This window comes from Dipteris shenzhenensis, chromosome 21, assembly GCF_047967505.1.
Source record: "Dipteris shenzhenensis isolate YYH24624 ecotype China chromosome 21, Dip_SZ_1.0, whole genome shotgun sequence".
Lineage (NCBI taxonomy): Eukaryota > Viridiplantae > Streptophyta > Polypodiopsida > Gleicheniales > Dipteridaceae > Dipteris > Dipteris shenzhenensis.
The window spans coordinates 15,207,231-15,218,783 of NC_141616.1; the positions used below are offsets into that span (position 1 = coordinate 15,207,231).

Consider the following 11,553-nt stretch of genomic DNA (forward strand, 5'->3'; position numbering starts at 1 on the left):
AGCTATTGAATTGGTTGCACATTTTTTTCATCCATTCTATATTCAAGGCTCTTTTCTACAGAGTTCCTTGTTGCTTCTTTTTTCCTTTTTATTAGGTGGAGATCGAAAACTTGCCCCCCCTACTTTACCTTCTTGTTAGGTGGAGGTTCATAATTTGACTCTCCAGAGATTGCTCGGGCACATTCCACTTTCTGATAGTTTCATGAGGCAGGTAGAATTGATCTATCGAGGCATTAGACATGAGAATCTTACGCAATTTACATCTTGATGTTTCTTTCATGAACACCACAAAGAAATATAAGTGCACATGGTGAGAGCACTTGGGCCGTCAGATCTAGCAACAACTATCTATGATGTGGCCACCACATATTGTGCAAAGTTCACCTTGTTGATTTGAAGAGAATAACTTTCAAATCTTACATATATTAGGTAAGGATAAATGTCTTTATTTCCTCATTAGAAAGCTATTTTTATATTGTTTTCTCCGTATCTTCTCCCTCTACTTGAGGACGAAGATACTACCTTTAACTTCTCCACTCTCGTCTTTCTTTTGTCAATAGCTCCATCCTATTCCTGCAAATGTTTTTTATCCATTTCAAATTCTTTGAGTTGCTCTAAGTAGGCTTTGCAATGTTCAATGAGTTTTTTATATTGCAAAGCATTTGAAACTATGTTCCTTTTCCATCCTCTAAGTCTTAAGAGTTGTTGGCATGGACTTGAACTCACACACCCTACACTCTTCACATTTTAGTGGACTTTGGTTGTTGCTTCAGGCACTTGATATGCTCCTCTACTTTGTGTCTTCTTTGCCTTTTCTACATAGCCAACTTTCATCTTTCTTTTCCTTGTGCTTGTCTTCAATGGTTTGCAATTGTGCTTGTTGCAATTCCCTTGTGTGTGCTTTGTCTGTTACCTCTGATTTTTCCCACTCTACTCAACTACTCTACCTGCCTTGGTTTTAGCATCCTCCCTAAGATGTCAGTCAAATACTACAGCCAATTTTGCTTAATCAACTTTCCTTTTTGCCTAACTCATATCCACATCCATTTGGTATAACTTATTTAAAAATCTAGAATCCACTAGTAGCATTGCAATATTCATTCATTGAGGCGATAATTGAAACTTTTCTCTCCCAAGGATCCCTAATGTTGTTTAGCATGGTTTTGGAGCAAGAAAGTGACTTTTGTACTGCTACCTAACCTCACTAAAACTTCATAGTTCCTCGCGTATATGGAAAGTATGCTTTGTTTTCTTTAAAACCTCTTGAAACTCTATTGGCAAGCTTGAAGGCTTGACTCCACCATCATTGCTAACCTTTCAATGGGAAATTTCCCTAAAGAGGTCCTATTTCTTCCATGGATGCTCTAAGAAAGTAGCCTACAAACTACCTCCAAGGATGTGTAGCATGTTCCCAATCATGGTTTGGTCATGTTAATCTTACTAATGCCATAGACAATGTATCCTCATTCAACTTCACTTCTTTCATAGCGTTCCTAAAGTTACTAAGGGAGAGAGTAGTGGACTCATTGGATATCAATATTTCAATGCTAGTAGTCTGTAGAGGTGCTAGCTAGAGGATTTTGTACCTCAGAGTGTGAAGAGACATCCATGATATGAGAAATAAAAGTAAAGAAGGATTTCTAAGACAAAGAATGATTATAAGAGTAAGCTCAAAACTATGTGCAAGGCTTGTAGGGAGACGGATGGCTTATAGGGAAGATGGCCAAGTTGGAGCAAAAACTATGGTAGGTTATCCTTGTCCTACCCTACTATAAAGTTTATTGGCCATCATGCTAGTTCGAACTTGAGACTGATGTCTATTCTTACACAACTCTAAAAATATAGCATGTTGAAGTTGAATTTGCTTAAGGAGAATTAATGCCATGGGCTTGCAGAGGATGGCGACCATGCTTGTGTACGTGACTTTATTACCTCTAACACTAAGCTTGCAATTTATAGGCTCAAATTATTGATTGTGATTGAGGTCATCCGCCACCATGCTAGCCAGAATTTGTGATTGATGTCTATTCTTGGGAATCTCTAAGAATGTGCACAGTCAAAGTTCAATTGGCTTAATTTCAAAGAATATGGACAATTAAAGCCATAGGCTTGCAAGATGCCCTTCGGTTTGGCATGCATGACTTTAGTACCCCTAACATTCGCCTTGCAATTCATAAGCTTAGCTTACCCACCATGGTGGAGGTTATGGGTCATCATGCTAGTTGTTGTTATGAAAGATGTCTATTCTTTTTCTTTTGCATGAAAGAAAATAGATATATATTTTAAAAAAGGATGAAAGAATACAATTGAATCTACAAACTTTGTTTGTTTGCTCTGAGCAATTTTCAACCCCTCATATTGCATACTTATGTGTCATACAATAGCTAGGATCTCCACCTAAGTTCTTGATAAAGTTTATTGAAATCCTATCGTGATGAAAATGTTATTTTGAATCCTCCAAATATGTTGTATAGACCTTGCACAAACTAGGCTCCATAAATAATATTGGTTGTCATTAAGCTAGCCTTTGTCTCTGAGAATTTCATGTATCTATTTCATTTTGAATGATATATGTGCCCTAAATAGCCATCTTTGAATATTCTTCCACAACTAGGGGGATTGGGCTGATGTCTATTCTTTGAAATTCCTAAGAATGTATACTATCAAAGTTCTCTTAGCTTACTTTCAAAGAATATGGATATTAAATCCACCATTTTTCATGATGGCCATGGGGCTTGCATGACTGTGTGGTCAAAACCATCTAATTCACAAGCTCCAATTAGCATTTTGCTAGCTAATAGGAAATCAGGTTGTTGGACTTTTAGAATTTTTAGTCATAGTTCCATTCAAAATTCATTAAATAAGAAAGTAGGCTATTGCAATCCAATAGAAAATCAAATTGCCATTGAGCTTCTATTACGGGCTAATAAGAAAAAATTAGACTATTAGAATAATAGAAAATCAGGAACAATAGAAGTCAAATTGGTAAAATTTTAGAATATTTAGTTATAATGCCATTTACAATTTTGAATTTGCTAGTTTTATTTCCATTGAGCATGAAACTGGGGTAGGATTTAATTTTCCCAAACAATGATCTAGGCCCTAGTGACCAAATTTTTGGACCTTCTAATTTGCAAGCCCAAATTGGTATTCAATCGACTATTGTGGGCCAACAGGAAATCATACTAGAACATTAGGAGATCCGATTATTATAATTTTATTTAAAAAAATTATTATGTCATTCAAAATCCTAGACTACTAGAACAATAGGAAATCAGAGTATTAAAATTTTAAAATTTGTAATTAGTGTGCCATTCAAAATCCAGACACAATTTTCAATTTGCTAGTTTGATTGCCATTGAACTCAGAACATAAAACTAGGCTTCCCGAACAATGACCTTGGCTCCCGTGACTAAGAAATTCTCCCATGGCAACCATCTCATTTGCATGTCATGGGCTCTAGAGCCCCAAAAAATCCCCCATGGCCAAACAATGAAGTATATGATGGGCTAGACTAGGCTAGGCTAGTAGAGAGGTGGGCATTGGCTAGATATTTAAGAAGCACCACCCCTCATCTCCACCCTATTCTTATCCTCGTCTCCAACCTCCTTAGCCAACAAGTTCTCATTCTCAACTCGACCCTCCTCACTCTCAAGCTCCACCCCTCATCTTCACCATATGCTAGGAAGAAATCACTGTCACCTCCACCCTCCTGATCTCCACCCTCATCAAAATATGGCTCCCCACCCTCATCAAGATATTCCTTTGAGCGACCCTTGTTATGATATGTCTCCCCCCCCATCATATATGCTTCATCAACTCACCAATGAAGTGATTCTCATTCGGTCTAGTGCCAAATACAAAGCAGTGGCCTTGTTTTGCCACTAACAACTTATGATTGATGTCATAAGAAACTTGATTTGGGTGGATGAGATTCCTTGGAAATGGAGCTGAGTTATTTTTAAATCCATCTCAGAGGGGATATAGGTCCATGCTCTTTAGAGGTAGTCAAACCTCATTGACTAGGCCATGAGAGTCTTTTCAAAGTATTTTTCTCACCCTGCCCTCTAGCTCAAAGAGGTGATGTTTTTCTAGAGGAGTTTTCGCTCCCTCTCCATTGGTTCAAAACATTGATGAAGTTGGTGATGTGTCGAGCTTGTCCAAGGCTCATGAGTGATTTTGATTAGAAGAAAAGCTACTGATATTGAAGCCGCTCAATCATTATAACCAATTTTTTATTGATCTATATACTTTTGTAAATTCTATGGTGCCGCAAGTCCTTAGGTAGTCAAGAACTTTATACTCCACTATTTTAATACAAATCTTCTTTCCTGCTAGGCTTGGTGAATTTCCATGTGCAAATTATATACTAATTGTTATTTGAGTTGGGCATCTATTAACGAGTGCATTTCCATAAAATAAAAGGTTTGGAGTAAGTTTGTGTTACTCAATGCACCCACCACAATTGCAAAAACCTTGATTTTAAAGCCAAAAAATAGGGATGAGATTCACACTCTTTATTTCTAGGCAAGGCACTATTTGTTCGTCTTCTACATTTTATTTTAGAAGTAGATTGGTTTTCTCTCTTCTCTACTGATGCTTCCATGAATAAATTGTTTGTTTTACATAGGTTTTCAGGCTAGCTAGTTTTTAATATTTTGAGCTTTAATTATTGTGCCCTAACATCATGGGTGGCATGGACATTTGGTTTGAAATATGAGAAATTGAGAATGCATTGAATAGCTAAATTCTAAGTGTTGTTTTAGCTAAAAGGGTTGTTCTAAAAGTCTCTTCTAAAAGTAAGTAGGGATAGTAAAAACACAAGAAGCTCCCATGGCCACACAAAATCTCCATGTAGTAGTAAAGCAAACAATTTTGTTGTTCCATGTCAGGCACGCTTAAGTCTCCGAGTCCAAACTTTAGTTGCCAAACTACTTTAGTTGCCAAGTCACGAACTTCAAAATGGCTTTCAGGGCTTTGAGGGAACCATCAATTAATAGCTCATTTGTAGCTATGCTCTTATTTAGTTTTCTTTCTTTACAATATCAATGGACAAACTATTCCCCAATTTGCTATTGTTTTTTGGCAGAGCCTCTATTGTAGCCTAAAACTTCCTTTAGGAAGTGCTCTTATTCTTCTCATCCATTCACATCCTTACATTTGTTAATGTTTCTAGAGACACTCTCTATTGTTGTTCTAGTTGATGGTAACAAAGTGCTAATGGGTGCTAAAAACTACTAATCATTGCTTGAAAATTGCTAAAAGTGGTGGTTAAGACTAGTTGGGTAGGACATAAAAATGTCCTAGGACACTTTTATGTCCTGCTAACTTCCTAGAATCATTCAAAGGCATTGATAAGGTTTTTTGGGTTTTGATTATTTTCCATAATAGCTTATATGCTGAAAAAAACTATTATGGATTGGAACTTGCAGCTAGCAGCTATTACTTTGAGTTCTACCTAAAGTTTGAAGGTCAACCTAACACGAAAATTTCGAGCTATTTTCTCAATTTTAGGATAGTGTCCATACTTAATTAGATTGAGTGTTTAAGAGTTTGTAAGTCCTATGAGTCTAAGGATAACTATCACTAATCCATGGAATTCAAATTCAAATTACAACAACAAAACAATTCTCAGCTTTCATTAGCACTTTCCAATGGGTTCTTTCTAGAAGCCTTTCGTGTATGTTTTGAGGTTATTTGAACATCATTGCATGGATACGTGTACATTCCTGGATCGCATTGTTTCACTATGATGGATTTGGAATTGTGAGTCATTTATGCTTTCCAGTTCAACTTTGATAGATTAATACCCAACGATTGTCTTGTCCTTGGACGTTAATTATAAGCGCTGGAAGTCCTTCCATGACTTTTTGCGAGATCATTGCCTAAGAGTTGTGAAAATCAGATGGTACTAAACAAGTTCATTCATTTTGTGTCTAGTTTTCTCTATCACTTGAACCCAAGTGAAGGAAACTTGGATAATCTAACCCATGAGATGGTTGTCCTATAGAAAGAAATCACAGTCATCATTGCTTCATCTACCATGCATGATTCCACCTCCAAAAGGACCGTCGAACATTTCTAGATCGAAAGGGTCAAAATGTGGGTTCAGTTTGGAGGTGGGATGGATGTTGGCCTCTCCTTGCATCATAGGCAGGAGGAGTAACAATGAATAATAACATCCAACAGTTCATAACTCATGGCAACACTGGACTTTACTTGCACTGTACGTAGAAGCAGTAGCAATTGTCCACCTGGTCCATAATAGAACACATCTTTGCCATGACTTGCACAAAGGTTAACTTTTTAACCAACCCCCCACATGGAGACCAAGTCATGCTGTATGGCAGGGAACTAGCAACATTCATGTGTAGCAAAAGGATACCACAAACTAACTGTGGCTGCAGCTTCAAGGGTCACCCATATGAGACTACAAAACAAGATTCAATTTTCGCATTGTCAATGCTTTGTCAAGTGGGCATCTCATATGAGACTACAAAACAAGATCCAATTTTCGCATTGTCAATGCTTTGTCAAGTGGGCATCTGCTACATAACTCTACATGGATAAGAAGACATTTAAAGAGCCAAATCTTAAGTAGCTAAGGATCTCAGTGCCTCTGCATCTCAGGTGTAATCAGAAATCAGGCAAATCCGACAGATCCATAACCATTCATTCCTTTTGGAATACCTATCTGGCCTACTGCTTGTCTTGTCACAGAATTCATGCCACAGCTCCTGTACTATCTCCCTGAAGTCTTGAATTATCTCCTTCCTGTGAGCTTGGGCTCGAACCCTGGCTATATATCTATTGGCAGAAGGCCAGTCTGTATTTGCAACCACAGCAGCAATAGATGGACCTGCATCATCACCTGGATTCGGATGAGTGACATCTGCCCCAAATATGATGGTTGGTCGATTAAACACAGGACACATTCGAGGGAGCTTGATAGCTAGCGTCACGTTGCTGCCACCAACCTTGGCATTCACTTTCAAAGCCAGATTTGCTAGATACTGAGATTCAGATCTATTGGGTTCCAGATGTTTTGATAGACAACAATGTTGTCACGATGCTTATTTGAGTCTCAAAGATTCTTTTCAACTCCCCATAAGCTCGATGTTTCTCAGCCATCTCCCCGCCCTTGTACTCTATGAATTTCTTGAGAGGCCTGTTCATATATCAATCGCAAGAGAAAAATGGATCTACAATCGTTCTTTCAGCCATGCTCACACCTAATTCATTACATCTCCTGCTCAAACTAGAGATGAAGTCAGTGGCCACTCTGCCCATTGTGGCATTGTCAAAGCTTATCAAAACCCAATAGGCGACCTTCCGTCCCCCAACAACGCATGAATTCAATAAACTCAACTGTCCGTATTTGGGTTGGATTTCTGTCATTTCACCTTGGTCGCCATACTCGAGCTTTGGGGAGGTAAGAGACGAGGAAGAATTACAGTCCACTTACAAACCAAAACTTCAACAAACTCCCCTCTGCACGAATTAAAAAGAAAACTTGTTAGCCTGTTCAGCACTAAGTAAACCATTCAAAGCCCATGCACTCAGGTATAGTTACCATGAATTAGATGCATCCACATTACCTGCTAGGACAATCTTCCATCGTCCTAATGCTCTTGACTTCAGATTTTCGCACGACTGCTCTAATGCCAGCCAGTCCCCCACAGGTTGGTTGTTTCTCAGTCGTTAAGTTTACCAGACCATCACAAATTATGCTAACTTCTATGGAGAGATAACTAGCCTTGCTGGCTTTAACCTGCAATCAGGGCAGCTCTGTAAGCATAAAGTAATTCACAACCCACATCTCCACCCCCGCTTCCAATGGGAACGTCAAATCTTGTAGACAGTCCTGAGATCCTGTACCTCCGAGAAGTCTCCCTATGAACAACCTGTACGTTCAAACGAGCAAGTGCTTTCCTAACCTTCACACAGAACGCATCTGTTGACCTTGCTCAGATCACTCTTATAGAGCTCTTGTGGAGTGGATGCCTGTCGACCTGCTGGAAATTTATCCAAGTTCTTTCGATTCAGAAATGACACATGACGAATCGTTTCGATAGAGCGAATCCCTGAAGTTGTGTAGCTCTTATCTTTTCTTTTGGAGAGTGAAGCTTGGATCCGATAGATCGACTTAACTCCACCATCGCCTTCACCCGCTATCCACCTCTCAGCAAAACCGACAACGATTCCTATTCCGTTCAGAAAGCTTAGCGCCCTTGGATCTTCAGAAATCCAAGTTGCCCAGGTGGCTTAAGAAGAGACCTCCTTTTCTTTTCATGGACTAGGCTGCCTAGGTCATGTAAAGAGGGTTGACGGCTTTGATTTTATGCCTATTACTTTCCAAAATAAGGCATCGAAGGTTCTGGAGTTCTAAAACAAGCATGCAAGAGCAGCCTATAGGTCTCAATTTGCTAAAACAATCCATTGAGAAGAAATCCTTTATACCATCACTCCATAGAAAATGTCCATAAGGCAATTTACTAATATCTTCTGATACCAGCATAGCCTACTACTACTAAACTTGAGTCTTTTGACCTATAAATCTCCCGAAAAAACCATGGGTTGAAGGCCAAAGTCGGCCTTAATGCCCTAACCTAAACCACTCTTCCCTACTTCAAGGGCAACACATGACTCTTTCCATGTTTTTACAATTAGGGTAGGTCTTTCTAATTATTTCCTTGATTGAATCTTTAATCATCCATTTTTTATGTTGAAGGTGAGATCATGAACATGGTACCAGTGCAACATATGAACGCACACAAAATGCATTATATCATATCCAGATATAGCCTTTGATATTAGATGTACAGCAAGGCATTTCCTTCCTTAATTGCTTGATATTTTGTCCACATAAACGAAATTCCTCCATAAGGCCTTTGAAAAGCTTGTAGCAATATCCTCACCCATAGCATCTCAAATTGATGAAACTTTGAGTTAAGTACCTCTAGCTCACCAACAATCATTATGTACAAACACCATCCTTGATGTCCTGAAAACAATTCGCATTCCTCATTATTTGACAGCAATAGATATGATTTTTGTGGCAGCAAGAAAGTCCAAGAAATGTTATTGGCAGTACAAGTGTGTGCTCCTACAAGAGGAGAGCAAAGGGGGAGGCAACAGCCAGCTTCTCGTTGTGTCAGCAAAGCATGTCTTCTTCTTCACATCGCGAATCGTCATATTTGAATCACATATCCTTCCTACCTGATGCAGCTACCTAACCTCTATAACTCCACATGTATGTCCTCGTCTAGATAATGCATACTCATGCACCACATTGTTCACCTCACTATGTCTGCAGTCTAGCAATTTTTTCCTACCATCATCAATCATTGCCTTTCTCACTTTCAATGCATCATCTGATCTACTGTCTTTGGCATAAATGTTTGCTAGCAACATATAAGGTAAAGCATTCCTCGGATCTATCTCAAAAACAACATTTGCAGCACGAACAGCCCTTTCCATATCCTCGTGCAATCTGCATGATGAAAGCAAACTCAACCATGCTGGAGTGGCATGTTCAAATGGCATGCTGATGATAAGGTCCTCTGCCTCTTCCAGAAGTCCTCGTTGCCCAAGAAGATCAATCATGCACACATAGTGCTCTACTGATGGGGTTATGCCATGGTCTTCCATAGAGGCAAAGTATTGCCTTCCATCAGTAACCAGACCTGCATGGTTGCATGCGTTAAGAACACAAAGGAAGGTGATGCTGCTTGGCTTCATGCCTTTAGCCTGCATTTGACCAAACAGTTGGAGTGCCTCCTCGTCTTGCCCATTCTGGGCACATGCTGCAATCATGGAACTCCAGGAGACCCCATTCCGGAGCGGCATCTCTGCAAACACAGCCCTGGAATCATCCAAGCTTCCACACCTGCCATACATACTGACAAGGGCATTCCCCACACCAACATCAAACTCCCATCCATTGCCGACGATAGTAGTATGGATCATCTGACCCTCTTCTAGGTCTGCCACACTGGCACACGCATACAAAAAACAGATGAGCGTGACCTTGTCTGGCTTGATGTCTTCAACCTGCATCTGACCAAGCAGTCGTAGACCCTCCTTTCCAAACCCATTCTGGGTCCAAGCTGCCATCATGGCACTCCAAGAGACCACATTCCGTGATGGCATCCCACCTCGTGCATCGTCCAGGCTCCCACACTTGCTATACATCTGGACAAGAAGGTTACTCAGAAATATGTTACCTCCATATCCACGCCTGGTCAAGTGTTGATGCACAGATTCACCTTCAAAGAAAGCATTTGCACTGGTGCAGCGCGTCAAAAGTGAGGCATAGGTAGTGATATCTGTCTCTGGACCCAGCTGACCGAGGATCTCCTCATGCAAACTTTCAGGACAGCTCGAAAGGCTACTCTGATGATGCCCATCTAAAGTATGTGGATGAAAACCCTTGCTGGTGTTTACCTTGCTTGGCAACTCTTTGGTATTGGGCTTCAAAGCACCGTGCAGCTCGGTGGCCATTCTATCACATCTTGTCAACGTGCAACATACTACTCGGTGTGCTGGTCCTCCCAGAGGCGATCCTGTAGGCGTGGGGCAACATACTGTTCTGTATAATTGCGGTAACTCCGAGGGTAGAGGCTTAATAGCAAGATGAGGCATGTCGAATGAGAGTGGGAAGAGGAGGAGGTGTATGCAAGAGGCGCCCACATCCTGTCAGGGACCAGGGTACCAAGAGCAAGTCTCGTGAGTCGTGACTCGTCATCTAGCTCTTTGTAAGTTTGCATTTCTGTATTCTCCAGTGCACACTGGTGAGTCGAGAATGCTTTGTGTTTCTTCCAAGTTCCATTGATTTGTACGGTGGCTCGCTGAGGAAACTCAGTCGGTGGGTGTTTGTTGGGACTTCTTCATGGCGTCTCTCGATGAGCTGCTTCTACTTCTCCCGCCTCAGTGATCACTCTTATGCCTTTGAAGCTTCCTGGTCTCACACTTCACCCAGCAGCCCTCTCATCCCATAGAGTAGGCTCGGCTCCCTCCCCCAGCTTGGGCTCAAGAAATCCGTGGACACTGGGGGGGACAACATGGGATAATGGATTCCCTGTGCTATTTCTCGAGTTACCTGCAAGTTCTCTAAGACGATGTTTCCTTTGGAGGGCCAATGAGAGGGAGGCCGATTTGATTCGATTATTACAGGCGCTTCCTTGGGCAAAGACATGTACTACTTCAATCGTTCAACAGATATGATGAAGATTGCAAGCATGCATTGGCGGAACGACAGGTAAATCTAACCGTTATTCAAGGCAAGCGCATAGGTGATCGACAATCCTATGAGACCTGCATCGTAAAATCTCGTGATTCAATTCAAGGCGTGAAAAGATGTTCGATTGCTTTTCAATGTGACTGTGAGAAGAAAGAGGAGACTATTGAGCCGGAGAGATTTTCGTCATATGGAGCAAGGAGTCAACAAAAGCTTGCGACTCCCGTCCCCCAACTTGTCTCGCTTTCTCGCCTGAAGCTATGCTTTTTTCAAAGCAAAAGCTAGAGAATTATTATCAAAGCAATAAAAAATGA

At 40.6% G+C, this 11,553-nt stretch overlaps 1 protein-coding gene and 1 long non-coding RNA gene across 3 annotated transcripts; both read right to left on the bottom strand.

Moving 5' to 3' along the window:
• Window positions 1-6,353: 6,353 nt before the first annotated feature.
• LOC147888536 (uncharacterized) lies at window positions 6,354-8,404 on the bottom strand. 2 transcript variants are annotated; one of them, XR_015543049.1, is made up of 3 exons: window positions 7,938-8,404; window positions 7,599-7,771; window positions 6,354-7,491 (listed from the first exon to the last, which is right to left on the bottom strand). It is a non-coding gene; the product is annotated as an uncharacterized LOC147888536 (long non-coding RNA). The 2 variants fall into 2 exon arrangements; XR_015543048.1 differs by having other exon boundaries at window positions 7,879-8,404.
• An 824-nt stretch (window positions 8,405-9,228) lies between these two features.
• On the bottom strand, window positions 9,229-10,644 carry LOC147888537 (putative pentatricopeptide repeat-containing protein At5g52630). Its single transcript, XM_087392310.1, has one exon. The coding sequence runs from the start codon at window positions 10,642-10,644 to the stop codon at window positions 9,229-9,231; it is 1,416 nt and encodes a 471-aa protein (XP_087248436.1).
• Window positions 10,645-11,553: the final 909 nt, after the last annotated feature.

What these genes read in the sequence shown, in the direction of transcription:
- LOC147888537 (XM_087392310.1), bottom strand. Translation starts at nt 10,644, where the DNA reads ATGCCTCATCTTGCTATTAAGCCTCTACCCTCGGAGTTACCGCAATTA.